A 22,118-nucleotide genomic window follows, 5' to 3' on the forward strand; every position below is an offset into this window, starting at 1 on the left:
TTTGAAGGTCTTTGATATACGAGGCACAGCTCATGTTGATGTTGAACTATTCATGAGTTGGTGGACAGTAGTCATACACATATCATGTAAGTGCACGGCTATCAAACAATGACATTTAATAATGACATTTTTCAGAGCCCACTTGGATCTTCCTCAGCTCAACTGGAAGATCCAAGTGTGATTGAACCGTTGTCATGATTAAACTTTTGTGACATGGAGTAAGTGTTTGTCTCATTTAGGTGAACTTCTAATGGCAATGAATATGCTCACTTAGCAGAGCACAAAACATTTTAAATCTAAATTAAACAATAACATCTATGATTTGTGTTGCTGACAGACAGTTGCTGCCATAAATGACATTCAAAAGGTACAAATGTAGTCTGAATTTTAGATTTTCATGTTTGCGCATAGGTTTATGGGTATGGTGCTGTGAAGAAATAGTTTTTGTGTAAAAATACAAAGGTCAAACACACACACCATATTGGCCTGAACAATGAAAACCACTCCATACACTATATTAAACATCACACCACAATATACAATGAAGTCCACACTAAACAGCATCTCTGTAACACCAAATGAACCACAGCATTATACAGGTATAAATGACAGATGGCAACTGTCAGAGAGCCAGAAAAGTCAAACAAACCGCTAAAATGTATTCTTACTTACTGTTTTTAATATAAAAATCAATATAAATCATATTCTGTAACTGTTTTGTAAGCCTAATCCATTTTTAGTTGAGATGAAGTTAGAAAACCGCTTTAAGTTCCACAGCTGCCTTGGTATGCTACATTTGTGTCTTACTGTCAGGTTTACAGGGAATATAAAATAAATTTGTATTGTATTGAATGTTGCAGCAATTCATAACAACAGTTATGTCAATAATTTATTACTTTATCTGATCACTTATATACAATGACAAGGACATAAAGCATGACACCTTTTAAAGGAAAATAAATGTATATTTCTCCTTTTAACCATGGTGCTGATATTGTTGTTGTAACCAAAGATTGTATGTCTTAATGTTTCACATTTGTTATTATTGTCCATGTTGTTTTTTTCTAAATAAAACTTGTTAAATATAAAAACTGTTGATATCTCTATTTCTAAGCTCACAAAAAGCGAATCAAACCAATTTGACTGCTGCTGGTATGCTGATGGTAAACTGCCTGATTAAATTCACTGTGGGGGCCCATCCATGAGAATCTGTAAGAGAGGCCAAATACTGGAAAATGTCGACAGGGTTGTTGGGTCACACCGGTCCTGATTGCCACTTCGGGTATAATTTCCTAATGATGAGGTTGGCTGGCTTTTTGATGATGTTTCAGTCTACAGTCAGAACCGCATACCACACTGATAGGTAAGACAATGTAACATGCAAGACACTAGATGCTCAGTCTTCACTGCTGTATTTCGAGAGCCTCATGATGTGGAAAGTTAACTCCATGATGACTAAATTAATTGGATATGCCTGAACGTGTCATAAAATGCCTGCTCGGTTGGTACCTTTGATACATGAATGTAGCCTAGAGAGTTCCAGGCATATGTGCAAATTTTATTGAAAGTGTGTTTGGTAAAAACGCAACAAATGACATGATAAAAGTACGTTGTTTTTTTCTTGATTAATGTGTCCCTTCCGGTTCAAATCCTGTCATGGCTACAGCTGGCTGTGTGCCGCGAGGAGAGGTGCTGATGCTGCGATGGGAGGGTTTCAAGCTTCGGAGATTGTGCGCATGCCCAGACGTGTTTACAACATCCATCTGTCACATCTTTTGTTGCACATTCAAACAAGGAGCTCAGCGAAAAAGGAAAAACGCCACTGTAAGTATCGTTAACAATCAAACTTCTACATGGTGTCAAACTCTGTTCTCATTGGTAATGATACAATGACGCCCAACATGCAGTCCGTCGGCTACGTTTTGAAGGTAATGCTGAATTAGGTTATCGAGCAGCAGCAGCTAACGCACTAGCCTGCTTCAAGCCGGTACAGCAGCCTAACTAATCTGCCTGTAATTATTCATATTCAGTTTAAATAGTTGTTAACACCTGCTTTGTAAGACTATTCCATTTTTAGTAGGAATGAAGTAAGAAAAGTGAATTAAGTTTCATAGCTTCTTTATTGAGCTACATGTATGTCTTGCTGCCAGGTTTAGGGTCTGGCTTATTGTGCTTGATTTCATGTCATTATGTAACTACTTGATTCTCTTTCCCGTTTCATAGGGTCTTTTTGTGTGTGTGTGTGTGTGTGTGTGTGTGTGTGTGTGTGTGTGTGTGTTGTAAATTGCACATCTTTGAATATCTTGATTATATTTGGGTTTTCCACTGCTGACCAACAAGCAATTTGAAGACATCACATTGGGGTTTAGGAAACTGTGATGCTCACTTTTCACTATATTGTAGACCCAACAATTAAATCATTACATTAAGAGTTTCAGCCCTTGTTGTGTTGAGTTTTGGCTTCTGAAGTGGGATGTGTTTTTTGCATCAGTAGGTTTCCCTCAAAAATGACATCACGTGTTGGCCTCAGAGCTGTTGGTACCAATGGAACTGACTTCAAATTCAGAGAGAGGGTGGCCCCAGATTACCAAATGAGGCAAGTACTTTCTACCTATTTCTGATTTTGGTCATTGAATATGAATGATGACAAAAACAAGAAGGATCACTGATACACCTGGTGTATCTGTTATCTGTTTTGCAGTGCTTCCCTGAAGTCAGAGATACGGAAATTAAACCTGGTGCACCTTCTCTTATGGCTGCTGGTGGCTGCACAGATGACTGTCAGCCACTTCAACCTGATGTCACATGACACAGTGTCCATGCCGTACCAGTGGGAGTACCCCTACCTGCTCAGCCTTCTCCCTCTGCTCTGCAGCAGCCTGTCACTTCCAAAGAACAATATCAGTTACCTGGTCATATCCATGATCAGCGCAGGGCTGTTCTCTGTAGCGCCTCTCATTTATGGTGGAATGGAGATGTTTCCTGTAGCACAGCAGCTCTACCGCCATGGAAAGGCCTACCGCTTCATTTTTGGCTTTTCTGCAGTCACTGTTATGTACCTCATCATGGTGGTTGCTGTTCAAGTGCACGCCTGGCAGTTATATTACATGAAAAAGCTGTTAGACTCATGGTTCAACACCACTCAGGAGAAGAAGAAGAAATAATGGAGTGAACAAAGCCGTGACTGGGCAAAACTGTGTTTTTATCTTAATTTATACATAAGTTATTATTCATGTCTTCTAATAGAGTCATCATCATCATGTAACATCATGTTTTACAACAGTGTCCTTTGAGACATAGATGTAAAATTGAGTAAGATGTACAATTTATGGAGGAAACTACATTTTTTTGTCACTATTACATATTTTATTTATAGAAGATGATAAATGTCTGGTACAAACAATCAGGAGTGGCACCAAAGCAACATCCACAGACATGGAATTGAATCATTTTGCATTCTCTTCATCCCTGCCCAGCTTTAACCCAAACAGAGAAATAGGTCATGTAGGACCAGCACATCATTGTCACATCTCTAAAAATGTTACCAGAATTCAAACAGAATGGAAAATAGAGGTGTCAGTGGGGGCATACATGTTCCAAAATAGGCATTTTGCTTAGAAATTGCTGTATGTTTTAAAGGGACTAGGTTTGCAGTTGATGTGGATGTGCTGATGTTGTGTGCTTCATAAAGTCTACCTCTCACAATAACTTTTTTTTCCTTCAGATTATATCTAAGTCAATAAAAAAGAAATAATAGCTGACAATAACTGCCTGTCCTGTCATGTTTTGAGGTTTACCGATTCAGCATCAGAAAGACAGTTTATTAAGCCTGTTTATGTTAATGAGATATGCATTGTGAACTAAATAGACATAAAACGAGTACTGTTCAACTTGTTACGACTGATTTACAATACAGTTAGGCGAGGCAATCACAACGTACTTTGTCCGAGATGGTCTGCGGCTGCGCACAATGAATGCCACGTACTGGTTGACGTTTACAGTTTGGAGGACACTTCCTGATGCTGGTAACCGGGTTTAGCCAGGCTAGCTAACTGACTTAATTTTCACGGTTTTGGGAAACCTGTGAAATACAGCGTGGGCAAGTCGTCTGAGTCAGGTAAAATACTTTCTGTTATTTGGGCTCCAGCTGTAGTATGATCCAGTTTTAATCACGGAGCAGTTTCTGTGGTCTCCCTGTTTGAGTGGTATGTTGCTAGCAAGCAAGCTAAGAGGTTAGCTTGCTAGCTAAGCAACTAACGTTACGTTAGCTGCGCAGGGAGCTAACGCTACGCTAGCTCGCCCAAACAGGTGTCGAGACAGATTCGTATGAAGTAACTTACAAAAAGACCACTTACTAATCTATTGTGCCTTTAAGGAAGGTTCATTTGCTGGCGCACTTAACTCTGAATACCTATTAAAGATAGCCATTACAAGTTACACAGGAATCCGCTTTTGCCGACTGAAAGCTACTAAGTGAAATGAAAGCATTCTATTTTACTGCAACTCGTGGAACTGTGTAACTAACTAACCATATTATTAGTTTTTACTTGTATTCATAGTTTGTATGTGATCATTGACACGACAATGATGAAACCTCCTGTCGAACGTTAGCAGTCAATAGATTGCGTTTATGGGCCACTGACAGATGACTCTGCGATTGAGCCTCTTTAACAATCAGCGCCATCCAGACTTGACATTAGACAATGCCTCTTAAATTATTCATTGTCAGTGCTGCAAAAGTTCATTTGGTAAAATCATTCTCGATGGCAATCAGTTTGTTGTCGCCCCCAAACATTAGTATAACGTTATGCTAAAAGTTAGCTACCACACAATCCCTAGCATCCAGCCAATTATCCATCTGGCTCGGACAGCCAAAGCCGGAGCATTTCTGGAATTAAATTCACAGCCGTATATTGTCCAGCCCAGAATATCAGCAGGTAATGCCATAATTTATCCACCTAGTCCCTACACACGCTCAATGTGAGACGTTAATTTATTTATGGCTGTTGAGGCTAACTTGTCTGAATGAATGTAAGATGTGATATTAAGCTACATTTACATTGCAGATCTATAATTGCATAGCAAACAAGGTCTGGGAGTTTCACCTGCCTAACATACAAATGATCACTTCATTGTTTTCTAAAAGATTCACTGAACGACAATTGAAGTTTTGATCCTCTTATCAATATAGTTGATATTTTGGGTCAAAGTCTGTAAGAAGTTCTGTCGTAGCATACAAGTGTCGTTGCCACCTCATTGGGTGATGTTTGACCCTTAGACTCGGCAGTTCAAGAGAAACTGTGTTGTGATACACTACATAAGTATGTCATTGATTGGATTTTAGATAATAATCAGTATAAACCCTGCAGGGAGATAGCCTCATTGTTAAAGGCTGAGAGAGACTGTTAGATCAAATCCTTAGTAAAGAGAAGCTCTGTTCCACTGATTGTAATTATCACTTTGCATTTTAGACAGATAATAGACCTCTGTTACAATAAAGAGGAGCCGCTAATTAAATGTAATCACATTGTCCTTGTTAATGTAATAACCACATTTTAATTCTAAATAACAATTCTCGCACCAGCTATTCCCCTGACCTGTTAACCTACTTCTACAGACCCAGTCTTACCTTATGCCTCAATTTGACTATTATGATAAATACATATTGATGTTGTTATTGTATTTAATGTTGGAAGACATTGTATTTTATTTCCAAAGATGAATGTACATATATTTGTAATTATATTGGAATCATTATCTTGCTGTCCCAATGGAGTGCAGCATGTTTCTGGCATTGCAGTGTGCCAAAACTTTAATACTGCAAACAGGATTGTCAGTATAGTCAGTTACCTTGATGCAGTTGATGAGTTAAGTTACTTGTGACCTCCTTAACCAATTATATGAATGATAGCTTTTCTGTAATTATTTGTATATGATATGCTCTTACTAAAGTGTCATATTTCAGGAGTAAAAATCAGGCCCTAATTAGCATTGAGAACAAGAGGAGGAATGCTCGGACAACAGGCACATTGTTCAGTGGCTTGTTTGTAACACTACCTTTCCTCTGACTTGTCCTCTGTTACATGGTGGGAGCAGAAGTGGTTGCACGCCACCATGAACGGCCAGCTGGACCTGACCGGGAAGCTGATCATCAAAGCCCAGTTGGGCGATGACATCAGACGCATCCCTATCCATAATGAAGACATTACATATGATGAGTTAGTGCTGATGATGCAGCGTGTCTTCAGGGGAAAGCTGCAGAGTAATGACGAGGTTACCATCAAATACAAGGATGAGGGTGAGTCAAGGACACAGGTCCTCTGTTCTAATTTGTCTCAAAGGTAGACATGGGAATGTTAACAATAAGTTTTCCTCAGTTTAACTTGTTTATTATAAAGTGGTGTATTGTTAATGCTACTGATATTAATTACTTGATCAGGTCACTTTATCCCTTGACCGTGTAATTCCAATAAGCAAATAAAGTTGTTTCTTTTTTCCCTCACTCTGAATCATCTGGTCTCTCTTTTCACTTTTTCCAGATGATGACCTCATCACCATCTTTGACAGCTCTGACCTCTCCTTCGCCATCCAGTGCAGTAGAATACTCAAACTAACTTTGTTTGGTAAGATATTAAATCATTTCCTCTCTGTTACACCGTCATAGACCCACCCAGTCATCTGAGTGAATGTTGCCTCAAGGAATCCAACCTTCAAGCCCATAGATGTCTGTTTTAAATCATGTGATAGCATCGTCATGTTTAACTGTAAACCAAGATCTCTCACATCAGCTGTTACAGCAACCAGTCACTGGAGGGCAGTCCATCTTATGTTTCGCACTACAAACCTCAGCTCTTCACTGTCCAAATTAGAAGTTGCCTGCGTTCCCTTCTGATTATTTTGATGTGGAATTTCTGTGTATTTTAGGTTCAGCAGACAAAGTGGCAGCCAGTAGATGGATGTATTCATAAACGCCCTTTGTGCCAGTTATACTGTTTTCTCTTAATATTGCCTACCCAGCTAAATCCACAGTTGTTCAGTAGTCCTGCTGCTATGTGACTTCAGGTGTGGGTTGTAGAAGAATTAACTACATTTTACAAACAAGCAGTTAGTTAGCCTCACCCTGAGATGTCAGGTTGAGGCCTGTTTTTCTCTGTAGCAACAACACGTTACATAAAGTTGAAGCAAACCTTGCAACTACGTGGCATACACCGAACACACAGCTTTATTGGTAAACGGTGTTTTCATTCTGGCTAGATTACTAAACTTTGATACAAACTGGATATTTTCCAGATATTAACACATAATAAATATATACATGTGTTAAATTGATTAAGTTTTGGTAACTGACAGAAATTGTGGGCATGAAAGCAGACAAGGCAGATACGCAAGCTGAGTTAATGGTGAAGTACATTCCATCCATCCATGTGCTCTACCCGCTTGTCCTTGGAGGGGTGATGAAGGCTGAAGCCGATCCCATCTGACATTGAATTGAATTGTCTCATCGGACATACCGTCTGGAACAGTTTTCTTTCAATCATGGCAAAAAATGCATGCCCCTGTAAGGTCATACACTCCACATGATCTGAATCTGTAAATATTAAAATACAACTTGATATTTTCACTGATTGTATCTCCGGGCGGACAATTTCTACATTACATGTGTTTTTGTTAATGTTCATGAATTGTTCTATTTCCTGTGAATGTTATTCATTTAAAGGCAGGACTATGTCCCAGTGGTTAGCTGTTGGATAGTCCAAATTGTGTTTTGGAGCTTTCTTCTTCCTGCCAGGAAATAAAATTGTGGTAGAGGTTTACCAGTATGTAATATAGGCAATACCAGTAACATATGCATGAGTAAAAGTCAATCTGTAAGATATTCAGTCTACAATATTGCTCTCAGCTGTGGGGAAAAAACATGCCTCAAAACACCATGGACTTGCATCTTACAAATGTAATAATTAGATCTGGATTTGAAAGTCATAATGGCTCACACAGAGTTAGAAATACAGTAACTCACTCTACTCTTGAATCAGTAATGACAACATGATGTTGTTTCCTGTGCTCTGCTCCCAGTCAGTCTGTCCTCTTGCTGCTATAATTAACCAGAGCGCTGTAAGATTTTTCTCTTTGTTAGAAAAAAAAAAAAGACTTCCTCCCAATCAAATCTGAGCCCTGGCTCGTCATTGCATGTCATGACCTCACGTGGAACTGATGTTCTTGGACATGTGTTGAGATTGAAAGTGAGCGAGAGTAGCAGGAACCTCGTGGCAGCTTGTGTCTCAGTGAAGGAGCCTCATGACCCCGTGCAACTCTCTGTTCAGCATTATCCTCTCAAACAGAGAAACTTGTGAGAGAAAGGAATGTCGAGCGATCTCTACTTTCGCAGCCGTTCTTTTGCATTGGGAATTTTCCTCTACAACAGGAATATTTGTGGGAGTATAAGGGATGAAAGAAGGTAGATGGAGCTATGTGGTACAGGTCGCATAGGGTCAAAGATTGGGAGGAATTTTGTCCTGTGTCTCCTGCAGATTGACAGCGTAATAGTAGACCTTTTGGTTTTATTGATGATTCTGTTTCATTAAGTAACGCTGACAAACCAGCTTTTGCCCGGCGTTCCCAAGCTCAATTGCGATGACGAAGCTCCCTCTGTCAGCCTGGCTGGCTGCTACTGTGAATGTCTTTGTGATGTGATCAACCATGTGATAGATGATCTCTGTAATCTCAGGTATTCAGTGTGGATTTGGACAGATCAGCATTCATAACGTACACATACTTAGTGTAGAGTTAAACAGCTTTTACAGACCAATGAACTGCAGAATTCATGTATCCACCACGTTTATTTTACAATAACAGATGTTATACACACAGTACAGTGCTGTATTGTGCCAATGACATGCTGTACATTTTAATTTTCCACTTAGCTGTTAATCATAGTTTACTTGTGAAAAAACTGAGTCTGATGATAAAACCAACAATGTCTTGACATGCCTCTCTGTTGAAGCAGTATACTGTCAGCTCTTAGTCCTCTACAATCACTTACTTGATTTTTGTGCTCACTTATGGTTTGGTTTACCATCCGCTGGGCTGCTGACTAAAGTCTGATCCAGATATTCCCGGGAGCCATAATTCGGATCTAGACCATTATCTCTTTATGTCAATGAGCAGTTTGAGCTCAAGACAACATTGCTTCAAATGGAAAATGACCAGAATCACTGAGATCCAGATTCAGTAATGTAAAAAAAGGCCCCATTAATAAAGGTATGAACGAGGGGATTGTTTCCTTCTGCTAAAGCCATCAGGAGTCAAGTTCAATCCATCACCCTCCTTGAAGTCTTTTTTTTTTTCTCTATCACATTCCCCAAACAAATAAGGATTTGTCTTAATTTGCTCACTTGGGTCGTCTCTCTTCATCTCTCATTATCTGCAGTGAATGGTCAGCCGCGGCCTTTGGAGTCTAGTCAGGTGAAGTACCTGCGCAGGGAGCTCATTGAGATCAGAAATAAAGTCAACAACCTCTTGGACAGCCTGGAGCCCCCCACAGAGCCAGGTCTGGCTGCTACAGCACTGGAGAGCGGTAAGCACCCGCGCACACACACACATATTAGAGCGTGACTGATAAATCAGCTGATATTAGCTTTTTGCAGATATATGCGTATCAGTGTGTAAGTTGGCCAATATGTAGCAAGAAATTGCAGTACAGAAAAGTACCAAACTAAGACTGAAGTCATGTAGAAACTGTCACCATTACATAGTTTGTCCACCAGAGAGCACTCACACGTTGATTTTTTTTCAGCTGTAAAATGTCCTGCTCAGTTTGATTCTTGGTCACAATTCACAAAAAAAATATATTCAAGGGATCCTTATCAAGATTGTTTGTATATGTTATGTGCCTGTGTTAAAAAAATACTATTGGCCCATGTATTGTGGGCAATAGTACATGTGCTCTTTGCAATTTCTCATTGTCATTTGTAGTCTCTCCTGCACATTATAGATAATGGCATGTGTTCACACACAGTCCTAGTGGTTTGATTTCTCTTTTTTGGTTGTCCTTTTTTTTTTAAGATCACAAACTTTGTCTCAAAGATGTCTTAATCCCACTGATGAGAATCACGCGGCCTCGTTAACAATTAAGACTTGTTCACATTCCGCTTGCTCACTGCCAGAATCTTAAGATCTGTTTCCCACAGGGATATTGGCACCAGACTGAGACAGTTTATAAGGGTCAGTCATTGTTGGAAAGATTTGTCTGGAATTATTCACCACATTTGGAGCTTTAATTTTATACTGCATAAATACTGGTTGTGTATAGTTTAATTGTGGTCACTCACACCCACACACATATGAACAGCACAAGCTTAAAGATGCCCCTCCCTTGTCATCATAACTGTGGCCAAAGCATGTTTATGAGCAACGTGCAGTGGTTTCACCATTGTAGTGGGCTGCTGTAACGTTATGCAATTTTTTAATGCTGCCCTCTCCTGAACAAGTACATATTCATATGATATTTGATGAAATCAAGGAGTGAAATAAACAGGGGTGATCTGAGGTAGAGGTAGGTCTCATGCAGGATTATAATCAAGGTCTTTTATGAGGCTTGGCCAGTGTTCGTAAAGAGCATGTCAACCCCTATCCCCCTTGTGCTACACGTTTGTGTTAATGGCGTAATCTCTATAAACAGATATGTTTACACGAATACAGAATCTGCAGGCAACGGAAAAGATTTTGGTATCAGAATCATCCTGGTTTTTCAGTCTTTGTCCAAGTATCCTTTGTCTGGATATCTGTGGACTACACCGGAAAACCTGAAACAGTGACTGGTTCCTCAATAGGCTAAAATATTGTCAGACGATAGCCCGTCGGTGCTGAGATTGATGGTGTTAATAACAAAGCTTTTTTATAGTCGACTCAAACTGGTTCAAAGTGTTGCATACGTGCATTACATTATTGCCACATTTTGTCTTTGTCTCTGCTGCTTCCTAAATATTTCTGACTGTGTTTGTAGAATCAGTGGATGGACGTGAAGGCAAAGTGGTGGCAGCAGACCCCACAGTGAAACAGGTGACTCCTGTCAGTGCAGCCAGCATGTCAGCCTTTGACCCATTAAAAAACCAGGATGAGGTCAACAAAAATGTCATCTCCGCTTTTGGCCTGAGCGAGGACCAGGCCCCAGGTATAGCACACTGTCCAACTACAACAAAACAAAAGACTATTTATTTTTCAAAGTGTATAGCTGTCATGTAAATAATTAACATCTCTTCTGTATGTCTGGCGCCCTCTGTGTTATCTGAGCAGCTCCCCCAGCAGTTGCACCAGAGGAGCGCTCAGGAACCCCTGACAGCATTGCCTCCTCCTCGTCTGCAGCCCCTCAGCCAGGAGTGCCCCCCCAACCACAGGCTCCCTATCCTGGAGTACAGCAGGGACCCCCAGCTGGCATGGATGGTGAGGCACAAGAAATCCCTAATACGCACATGCCATATTTAATACCCCGTAATTGGCGAACACACACGTACTCGGAGGCAGGTATGTGTCTCTGTTAGAAAGAATGCATGATGGGATAATGTCTTAATCACCACAGGAATTTGGAGACCCGGCAGTATGGGTGGTTAAGCAATTTCATTCTCTTTTACAGCGGTGCTGTTATATGAGATGTTTTTTCCAACATTGCCACCAACGTAGCCTCATAAAAGTGTCACCCCCTGCTGAGAGAGTTTGAATGTGTTGCCCTAAACTACCAATCCAAGCTCTTGTGTTTTACAAAGAGAAGCTCTGCCTTGGAGCTTATAAACTCCCCTGGTGAGTCTTAGCTGGTATGATTTGATTTACAGGCCAGGTAGTTAATCTTTAAAGCATTCTGTATTTGTAGTTTTGGCTTCTGCAGTAGATCTGGCAGTCCACCACCCAGATAGACACATTATTCACCTCACAGGTTTTTGCCATAATTCATAAGCTAGTCAGTGTCCTATTTTATTTTTAATGTTAAGATTTGTGTAGAATAAATCAACAAGTTCAACTTTGTTATCCAAAGAAGGAAATCCATTGGTCGGAGGAGCAAAAAAAAAAAAAAACCTACAAAATGTAATGGAAAAATACACAAGGTAAAATAAAAGGAACGATCCCAAGAACACGTAGTACCAAAACAGTATGCAGGGTTCCTTGGGGTCTTGTGTCCTGTGTATTCAACCTTCCCCCAGCTGTGAATTTCCCCTGTACCCCTCCGACCTAACATGTCCCTGCAAGTCATCTTACGCACACAGTACTGCAGTAAAACCCATACAACTGATTGAAAATTTAGGAAAACAAAATAACTACAACATAAACATTTCAAACTACAGTGTTTATTCTTTTTATTTTATTGTTCAGCCCTGTCTCAACACACAGGCCTGTTATGCAAAACGACGGATTTACTCCCAGAACACGTGCAGCTGTCGCCACAGTCAGAACATTCTTCCTGTATGTGAGATGCAGTGTCATACCCGTTTGCCTGTGACCACTCTGAAAACAATAACAAACAAAGAATGAACCAGACAATGCTATGCTACCTTTGTTTAGTGAGCTGCGTTGGTTAAATTCCACTTACCCTCTTTTACTGCTCATTGGATTACAGACAGTGCCACTCTCACCCTGCCAGCTGTCAGATGAGGTGATATGTTAATGGAGTGGGAGAATATTGTTTTCATTTGAGAAAAGCAAACTCAAAGAAACCAAGAAATGAAAAGCAAATGATTTCAATTAATGGAAGAAATCGAGGGGGATATCAGATAGAATGAATATACAATATTCTGTTTAACCAATTTATATTGAACAAAGCTTTCAGTTCACACATTTACACTTTACTGAAGGCGCTGTAAGAAAACGCTTCTTTCTTGTCTTTGGGGATCCGATCCATTCTGCCGTCTCACTGAATGAGAAATGATCCGTGAGTCTTACCTCTGTGGAATCTTAATCAACACTGTGTAAACACGAGTATCCATGGAATTAGAGTTTATCTTACTCAGCAGAGACCTTATCACAGCTCTCCTCTGTGGGAGATTTTTAACATGCACATGTTGGACCCAGACCCGAGGCCTAAATAAAGATAAATGAACAAAGGATCAGGCAGGATGTTAGCAAAAATGAACAAGACTTACTTTACTTCATTTTCTCAGCACAGTACCACTCTGTGATCCAGCTCAGCGAAGGAAACGGTCTTCTGTGCCAATCTCGCATGTCCATTTCCTTTATCTGAAGTATCTCACTAAACATTAGGGAATTCTCTGGCTTGATTCTCCTTTTGTTGTTTAGAATGGCCCAGGCAGGTGCAGCCACAGAGGTGCATATCGTATTGTTTATCACACTGCTGTAACTGGATTGGATTGTTTTCAGCTTGTGGTTTGGCCCAGCTGAAGGAGACCACTGGAGCAAAGGAGGTATCTGTGTTTGCACCCTGTGAGAGCTGTAACTTCATCATTCTATTCTCATTCTATCAGAGCAGTCACACTGCTGACTCCTCAAAACACCTGCAACATCAGCACACATGTGGTATGACTACTTCCATTTAGCTGGTGGTTTGTGGTTTGGCATGGCATTGCAGGGCCTATCCAAAGTGTTCAATAAGAGTTTATGCAGACGGAAGACTTATTCAGGCACTGGGTAAGCCAACAACACACCATGTTGCACACAAACAGCCAACTCAACTGCAAGCTGTTCATGGTTCTTTCTGTTCCTTCAATGACACAAGGACGAGGAGAAACAACAGCATTTCTTATCTAATTAGGCAGGGATGCTCTCACAAAGTCCAAGCTCTGCATAGGCACACAAATTGGCAGTCTTTCCAAGCTTACTGAAAGGAATTAAGGTGCTAATTGTACTATAAAACATTTGATGATGAGGAAAGTAAACACATAAATAGGATTTAAAAATGGTATCAGGCAAATCTTTATGGAATTTATAATCACAGTAACCTATAACCTGCTGTACCAGATACAAATAGCCAAATGCACAGGAGGACCTTTACTAGTTGTCAGGTCATAACCCCAATGTGAGGCAATTGAGACTTTGTGACGACTACTTAGCATTTGAGACAGAGATGGTGAAATAAGTCACTAAAAGTAAGAATGAATAAAAGTAAAGTTGTCGCAGGCTGATCGGGGCGTTTCAGGCGTCAGGAGTCGCATCGTCCCAATTTATCCTTCATTCATATCATATCAATATTTTAAGCTTATAAATACAGTATTTTTGAACCAGGACTTCCAGTAATTGGATCAAACAGCTCGTGAAAAGTAATACGTGTTAGAACAGCTACAGCTGTTCAATGTGTCAGATACATTTATCATCAACATTTACAAAAATATGCAAGAATCTGTTAAGACTCTCTAACAGCAGATATCCAGTAATAAAGACTCTGGATCAGAACTGAGGCCAAAAACACTTGATCGGGACATCCCCAGATAAAAGCTTGAAACGTTCAGCTTTGGCCACTCCAAGTAGTGAACGAAAAGAAAGAAAGAGTCCAGGCATAAATATGAACAATTCATCTAAAACCCCTGTGTTAGCACGCTTTAAATCCTCTTAAGGTAAGCAAAGCTGCACTTTGACCTAGCTGTGGAGGGACACAAGTAGAAAGATCATTTCCCCTCAGACATCGGTGAAGTATTATTACACAAATTGGCAGCTCTGGCTTTATACCGTCTTGTAATCTTGTAGCAGGTTGTTAGATTCATCTCCAAGTCCAACGTGGCTTCAAACAGTTCATCTTCTCCTTGCTGCAGATGGTTGGCACACAGAGACATTAAACTAGATCCTCTCCTCGCTCCTCAGTCTTTGTCGTCATATTATTCCTGTCCCTGGTTGTTTCTCGGTATAAAAATCCAGTCGATGCACAATAATTTGTACAAGTTAATACATGATATGGGATGTCAACTGAGCATGTGTTGCCTTTTTAAAGGTAGCCTTAAACTAACTTCATGCTATCTTAGGTTTTTTGTTACCGTGAGAATGCTGCTGCCAACAGGATCCATAAGTAGATGGTAAACATTTCGACCTAGTGTCTATCTGATGCTGGTAGACCCTTGGCCATAATTTACATCTGTGCAAGAAAGAACCTGTAAATACATGTTGTAGCAACGGCTCAAACATTAGAGCAAGGCCCGTTATCAGATGGGCAGACGTGTGTTTGGTCTGAAATGTTTGTTTAAAAATAGGACCTTGTCTTCATGACTCCTTCTTTAGGCATGCTTAGAGGTCAGCAGAACTACAGCCAACTCCTTCTTTGTTCCAACGAACATCATTTTCACAATTCAGGGTTTTTTTTTTTCTACTGAAGCAATGCAGCTTGTCTTCAGTGAGCCTCAAGTCATTTATTGTCCCGTGAGCGCTCAGCAGACTCATTGTTGACCTCTTGACTCCACTGAAGTGAAATGAACTCCCCGGGCCAAAGGGGTCTAACAGCCACGCATCCTTCCATCACTCTTACATAACATTCATGATGGATTACAGACCGGGAGAACAGGAGAAGGAGCCAAGTTAACACACATGCTGTCTGACACAATAAAGAGCATGGTGTTCATGTTAAAGGTGCTGTCGGCGAGATAACAGATGGTTGCCACATCACATCAGTGCTTATAAAAAGACACTAAAGAGGTACACTGTTTCAAGAGAAATATGTAGTTGTCAAGTCTCTCCCAGGCCAATGCTTGTAGTCTAATATGACTTGTTTGCTTCCGGTTCATTGAGCCTCAGCTGCTTGGATTATACATTCAGTGGATGCAAAAGAAGATTATGTCTGACTATTGATGTCAACTGTCAGTAAAGAATAATTTGATTGTCTCTTTTGAGATTTGCTCGCTGTTCGAATATCAGCGCTCCCAAACAGTGGAAAATCATCACCAGCCCTTGAAAAACCATTGAACCCTCTTTCATTATGCCTTCTCTCTTTGTGCTTTTCATGTGTCGTCACCCCAGTTTATATGCCAGGCTGGAGAAGAGTTAGGCCTCATTAAGAGAGAACACTTGTTTGCCAAGTCGTTGCATGTTCGCTGAACATTCAGGCATTACGTTGGAAAACTTGATGAACAAATGGACAAAAAAGTTTCCATGTTTTTGAAACATAAAAAAAGGATGTGCATTGACATCTATGTCAAGCAAGATATTACTGATGATTCGTCATGCTGCTCAGTTTTTGTTATGTCTAACGTGATGTTCCAGACTTCCTTGCGTGTTGAGAGGCCTTTATAGAATTAGTATTTGACGCACATCATAGAGATGGCTAGAGTTGTAGAGACGATGGAGACTGTCCTCCACATGTGCACGTACGCAATGTGGACTGGTGAAGTCATACTTAATAAAAGCGAAACAGGAAGTCACTGTCTGCAAACACAGACATGTCTAAAGGACAACTCCTTGTCCCGAGTTGTGCCTGAGTCATTCATGTCTGTGTGCCTCGATAGCGGACACATATGTCAGCCTCTGTTTTGAATGTTTGCTTCCTTGGTCTGTGTTTATGTCTGCTCGGGCAGCTGCACGCTGCGCTCTAGCTCCAAGCCAAGGCTTACTGTAAAGTGCCACAGACAGATACCTGTGGGTACTGGGCTTTTAGCAACAAGTACTTAAATAAAAGTGGTTGCAGCTGTTTTCGTTGAGGCAGTTGTGTGATTCTAACCAGATACACAGGTGTTTCCATAAAGATAGAGACCCCATTTACACTACTTTGTGTCTTGGATAGCCATCTGATAGAAAAAAAATTGCCGTCCAGTTGCATGTTGGCCATATGTTAAAAAGCTGTAAACGCATCTCTGTCCAAGACGTGTTAAACCTTTACCCCTCTCAACTTTAACTACATCAGTAAGTGGTCTGTGGAAGTGGGAATTATTTTGATTTGCATGTAAAAAAAAAAAAAAGACGCAATACAGTCAGTTTAACTGGAAAGTGTATTGAATGGCATTTGTATTCCGATACAGAAGTGTACATGGGGCCGCAGATGTAATGGATAGTGACTCATATTTGATGTTCGATATCTTCTTTTTGTGATTAATGTGTGCTGATAATGCTTGTTCCTGTCTCTTCAGGTCAGGTGTACCAGCAGTACCAGGCTCCAGGTGGATATCCGCCTCAGCAACCAGGTGCTCCACCGCAGCAGCAGCAGTACGGTATGCAGTACCCTGGTAAGAGTGAAAGTGTTCAGGGTGTAACAATAGAACAGGTAGCTGCTGTGTTGAGAAGTAAGGTGGCTCTCTCCTCTTTTTAGAGTAAATCAAAGAGACTCTGTCCCTTCCTCCCACTTTCTGCAGGATACAGCACTCAGCCCGGAGCCCCTCAGCCTGGCCCACCACAGCCGCAGCAGCAGCAGCAGTTTCAAAACTACGCACCTCCCTCCTCCCAGGCTGCAGCCCCTGGTCCAGCTCCAGCTCCGGGCTTCCAGGGTGGCCAGCAGCAGCCCCATCCATCTCAGGGAGCCCAGCAGTATCCACCAGGAACCTTCCCTCCTCAAAACTATACCTCCCAGGCCTCCCAGCCTGCCAACTACAGCATGCCGCCCAGCTCCCAGCCTGGCTCAGGGTACCAGCCCCGCCCTGGATATACCCCACCTCCAGGCAGCACCGTCACCCCTCCACCAGGAGCTGCTAACCCGTATGCCCGCAACCGCCCCCCTTATGGCCAGGGCTACACTCAGCCGGGCCCTGGATACCGGTAAAAGAGGATAGCGGATGGTACCAATCCTCACACGCCCCTCAAATCCCCTACCCTATATGTGGCTCCAACTGTTTGGCGTGGGTGCAGGAAATATGGTCTACTGCTCTGCATCACCCCCCCCTACAAATATCAAATCCAAATATGAAACAAGCAGCTCCCCCAGTCTGATGGTTAGTGTTTGTATGCCGTCTCTCCAACATACCGCTCTGTTCTGGCCCTGGTGTATGTTCCTTGTGTTACTTTTTCCCTCTTCTCCTGTCTCCACCACCACCACCACCACCGCTGTCTGCCCTCTCGTATCCGTCATTGTAAAACTGTAACCGGTCTGTTTGCACACACCTGGAAGACCAAAACAGGCTGTTGCACAAACTGTTTATCGTTCTTTTCATGGTAACGCTTCATTTTGCGAGTGAGATCAGCATCCACATTCTGCCTTTGTGTCACACATGTCAATGACAAACATCTCAGCCGGTCGTGTTGAGGTTCCTGTGTGTAGATGCATTTATGAGACGCTGTCTAAATGAAAAGTTACCCATTTGTCATTTGTTTTGACTGTTTGTATTTGTTTTCTTTATTTGATCAATTTCACCACCATGTTGGTATTAATGATGTGTCAATGAAACTGCCCAATGTTGGGAACACTAGCTAAGTGATGGCTCATGGGAGGTGTAGATCCCAGCGTCATGAAGAAGACTTCGTTTGTTTAGCTTGTTATATCACCTCCAGTAAAGCTTGCTATTCCTCTTTCTCTTTATCTTATCACTGGTTTTTACTAATAAATCAAATTCCACCTTCAAGTGAGATTAGTTGTTTATGTATAAACTGTAACATTTTTTTCTTGAACCTAATAAATGATTGAGACCCTGTTGGAGTCCCTTTTTCATCTTTTTGTTTTGATATTGTGTAGTTCTTGGCCCAGTGTTGTCTTGCTGCCTTTCTCTTGACACTCTCTCTTTGTGGTTGCTGAGTTCATGTCTCTGTTAAGTTTGGCTTCTCTCTTCCTCTGCTCCTCCACCCAGATTTGGAAAACTGTAGTAATGCTGGTGTTCCTATTTCGTTTTCCTGCCTGTGGGTTGTGGTTGGCTGGGACATGTGGCATGCGAGTATGTGGTTAATCTTTCATGTCAAACTGTCTCAGTGAGTGAGAAAAATTGAGCATACCCGGTTTATTAAAGATAATGTAGATTAGTGTACTCAGCGTCACTTTTCACCTCTCCTGTGCTGAACTGAAATCACTCTTTGTGGATGTGTCTGTCCACTGTGAATTGTGTGTAATACTGATAGCACAATGTTAAAGATTTTAATACATCAGGTTACTGCCTGTAGAACGGAATTCCAAATTCTGTCCTCCGTCCAATTCAGATCAGAATTCAAGCACAAACACACTATACATCATCTCTTAAAGGAAATGTGCCATTCTGGAAAAAAGCCCTGTGCTCAGCTTTCTTGCAGAGAGAGACCGAGCCCACTCTTGTGTCTGTACACTAATTATGGGTAAACACCAGCAATTAGCATTAAGACTGGAAATGTGGCTTTGTCCAAAGGCAACAAAATCTCCCTACCAGGACCTCTTGAGTTCATTAATTAACACAGTGTAAAGATTTTGTGTGGGTTAAACAAACAAGATGTGTGTTAGCGAGATGCCAGTAGAGAGATTTTGTCGACAGGCTAGCCGTTTCTCCCATTTCCAGTATTTGTTCTAAGCTAAGTTAGTGGACTTCAAAAGAAAACAAAAAGCGTGAGAGATCTCCCCACATATCCAACTTTTCCTTCAACAAAAAAAGACAATGACGTCAGATGAAAATGTATGTCAGTGGATATAAACACAAGATTTATTGCTGAAAACATACATGGTGCATCAAAGACAACTGCAGCCATGACAGAAAAAACCTGGTACTTCCTGTTCAATGATTCATAGCTTTATGTACACTTTGTAGTCAATTTGAGCACAAAAACATAAATTATGTCATTTGCTTATGTCATTTCCACATTGAAGCACAGTTTATTTGTAAATTTTCATATATATTTTATTCTTTTACAAAATACAGGATAAGACTGCACAAGCATTAAAAAATGCATTCATCTTTTGTTGCCAAGTGATCCCGCAGAAACTTTGGGCTCAATTTAGGTAAAGCTGTTCTTTTACCTGAAATATATCAAACTATGATCCCTGGTATACAAATTGTATTTCGCACCATATACATATATGAACAAAGGTGTAATACTGTGCAAATTGCAACTGCTAATAATCCCTTAGGGCCAGCAGAAGGTCAATTCTGCATGTCCGTGTGTACTTGCATTTTACATAGTCCAAATGTACATTGAAAGTATGATTGGCACCAATCAAATGTCCAATGTGTGTGCTCACTGACATGCAAGTATTGGGAACAATTTTTACTTTCTCATCTCAAAAGCCTGAACACACACAGAATATTCAGTAACAATCCCCTTGATAAATAATATCATACAAGTTATTACACTTTGGGAGCCAGCTTCCCAACATTTTCTCTGCGATTACTGTATATTCAACATTTTGGTTCACTGAAACTCCTGCATTCTTTCGTCTGTCATGACATTTTTGATAAATACAGAAATTAAGACCATTGTTACAAATGCACTCAATAGAGGTGACACCTAAAAGTCCTGTACAGGTTCATACCTGGGAGATTAGGCAGAGTTCAAACAGATACATCGCCTACAGTGTCCATGGTAACATGAACAAAAGGCCCACATCCATTCAGGCCTCATCAGGCGTCTTCTTCTCCATCACCACCAAGGAAGTCATCCTTCCTGCACAGCCTCGTGGGGTCTTACCACTTCCCAGGTATGGGTGTGCCACACTCGTACCAGCCTACATAAGTAACGTGTGACTTTCCTCCAATGTCTCCGAAGTTGACAGGTTCCTGTCTCATCGCTCTATAAAACCCTGGTACAAAGACACAGAGGAGGGTTAAGAGTCTGCACAGCGACAGACTTAAAATGATTGGTTAATGGTTATGCCCAACTCAAATACCTAGCCTGCTGGGTAGCTGGTCAGCAGACATCTGGCTGCCAGTCCGTCCATCCAGGAAGGAATCCACAAATTGACAATGGTCCTCACCGTGCCCCGTCTGATCCCCAATGTTGTAGAACTTCCCTACAGAGGGGACATAATAATGCAAAAATGCTTTAATGCAACACGGACATTCCCACAGAGCTAATATCTTTGGAGATGCACTGTGACTTGTAATTTGCTGGTGGCCCCTGGGGACCCTAAGCAGCTGCATAGTTGACTAATGTTTCAATCTGTAAGTACCATTGAGAGAGTCACTCAGGTAGATCTTGTATCTCAGGGAGTTGCAGAGCTGGATGCCCACAAACTTTCGGTACCAAGTTCTCTTCACATACTGCTTTCCGCTGCATTCGGAATAGGCATCTGATTTAAATGGGAACTGAGTCCAGATGGCATCTTTGCCTGTGAGGAATTCATTAAAGGCAAATGCTTAATATACTGTTTGTAATCTGTATAAACAGGATACAAAAGTTGTGAGAGTTAATTGTGATGGAACATACAGAGAAGAAGAAAAAAAAGACAATATTCACCTGAAACATACTCGCTCACTCGTGGATCCGCTGCAAACGTGAGAGAAAGTTGCAATGAATAACGTCATCAAAACAACTTTGAATCAACACAGCCATGAGACATCTTGAATTACTGCACTTGACAAACCCAGACTTGAATCAGAGCCCATTTGGAATAGTATTTACAATGTTCAGCCCCAACAGGCTGCACTTTGATTGCACAAGGGCAGGAGGCCAATTAAGCAAAGCATTCCCCCCACATTCCCCTGTTTTCATGATCAACTCAGGGCTGCACTTCAGCTGCTTTATGTTCGGTGCAAATTTAGCTTTGCTCAGAGCGCACCGATCACCAGGTGGATGATATGCCTCTGTCAGAAATGAGCCTCAGAGGACATGTGGTGAGCTGACAAGACCCTTGAGTCTTAATCAGTCAGACCCCAGTGCCATGCTGAAATCATTAGACTAACAACTGCCTAATGGCCCACCTTCTGAGAGTCAAAGCAATCACCGCCTGATTATACAGTGGCAACAACATGCAATTAATTAGTCTCTTCTGTCCAAGCAAACACATCAGGGTTTATCAGGTATTTTCTGTGGTGTGACTTAAGTGCATGAGACGGTTTGTAAAACTTGCCTGATTCTGTGCTAAAAGACACAGGATCACTGGAGGGTCCTGTTCCCAGCTCGTTCACTGGTGTTACTTTGAATTCATAACTGAAATAAAATAGAAAAAAGGGAATAAAAGGCATAATCCAAGCTTTGAGGAGTTTTCATTTTAAATGCCTCCCATCTCCAGAACTGGGACACATAATATTTTCATGCCTTTGACGGCTAAGAATGGCTCTCACACACACTCACACACACGCACACACACACATACACACACACAC

The 22,118-nt window shown here is 41.2% G+C and overlaps 3 protein-coding genes across 6 annotated transcripts in view; 2 read left to right on the top strand and 1 right to left on the bottom strand.

Annotated features, from left to right (window-relative positions):
* Positions 1-1,741: 1,741 nt before the first annotated feature.
* Positions 1,742-3,762, top strand: jagn1a (jagunal homolog 1a). Of its 2 annotated transcripts, none has more exons than XM_076747067.1 (3): positions 1,742-1,824; positions 2,492-2,596; positions 2,702-3,762. In XM_076747067.1, the coding sequence occupies exons 2-3, from the start codon at positions 2,508-2,510 to the stop codon at positions 3,162-3,164; spliced, it is 552 nt and encodes a 183-aa protein (XP_076603182.1). In that variant the 5' UTR covers positions 1,742-1,824; positions 2,492-2,507; the 3' UTR covers positions 3,165-3,762. The 2 variants fall into 2 exon arrangements, with proteins under 2 accessions (XP_076603182.1, XP_076603183.1); XM_076747068.1 differs by having other exon boundaries at positions 1,749-1,824; positions 2,495-2,596.
* A 228-nt stretch (positions 3,763-3,990) lies between these two features.
* tfg (trafficking from ER to golgi regulator) lies at positions 3,991-18,538 on the top strand. 2 transcript variants are annotated; one of them, XM_076747255.1, is made up of 8 exons: positions 3,991-4,117; positions 6,097-6,298; positions 6,540-6,623; positions 9,428-9,574; positions 11,003-11,170; positions 11,293-11,439; positions 17,043-17,138; positions 17,265-18,538. In XM_076747255.1, exons 2-8 carry the CDS (start codon positions 6,115-6,117, stop codon positions 17,666-17,668), a joined length of 1,230 nt encoding a protein of 409 aa, XP_076603370.1. In that variant the 5' UTR covers positions 3,991-4,117; positions 6,097-6,114; the 3' UTR covers positions 17,669-18,538. The 2 variants fall into 2 exon arrangements, with proteins under 2 accessions (XP_076603370.1, XP_076603371.1); XM_076747256.1 differs by having other exon boundaries at positions 17,043-17,123.
* A 927-nt stretch (positions 18,539-19,465) lies between these two features.
* The window catches only part of abi3bpa (ABI family, member 3 (NESH) binding protein a), a 28,706-nt gene continuing 26,053 nt past the window's right edge, over positions 19,466-22,118 (bottom strand). For both annotated transcript variants that reach the window (XM_076746108.1, XM_076746107.1), the window contains 5 exons: positions 21,863-21,942; positions 21,250-21,279; positions 20,963-21,121; positions 20,681-20,803; positions 19,466-20,593 (listed from right to left, as the gene is read on the bottom strand). In XM_076746108.1, coding sequence (XP_076602223.1) covers positions 20,478-20,593; positions 20,681-20,803; positions 20,963-21,121; positions 21,250-21,279; positions 21,863-21,942 — 508 coding nt within the window. In that variant the 3' untranslated portion in view covers positions 19,466-20,477. The remainder of the gene's footprint in view (positions 20,594-20,680; positions 20,804-20,962; positions 21,122-21,249; positions 21,280-21,862; positions 21,943-22,118) is intronic.

This window comes from Chaetodon auriga, chromosome 13 (assembly GCF_051107435.1).
Source record: "Chaetodon auriga isolate fChaAug3 chromosome 13, fChaAug3.hap1, whole genome shotgun sequence".
NCBI classification, from domain to species: domain Eukaryota; kingdom Metazoa; phylum Chordata; class Actinopteri; order Chaetodontiformes; family Chaetodontidae; genus Chaetodon; species Chaetodon auriga.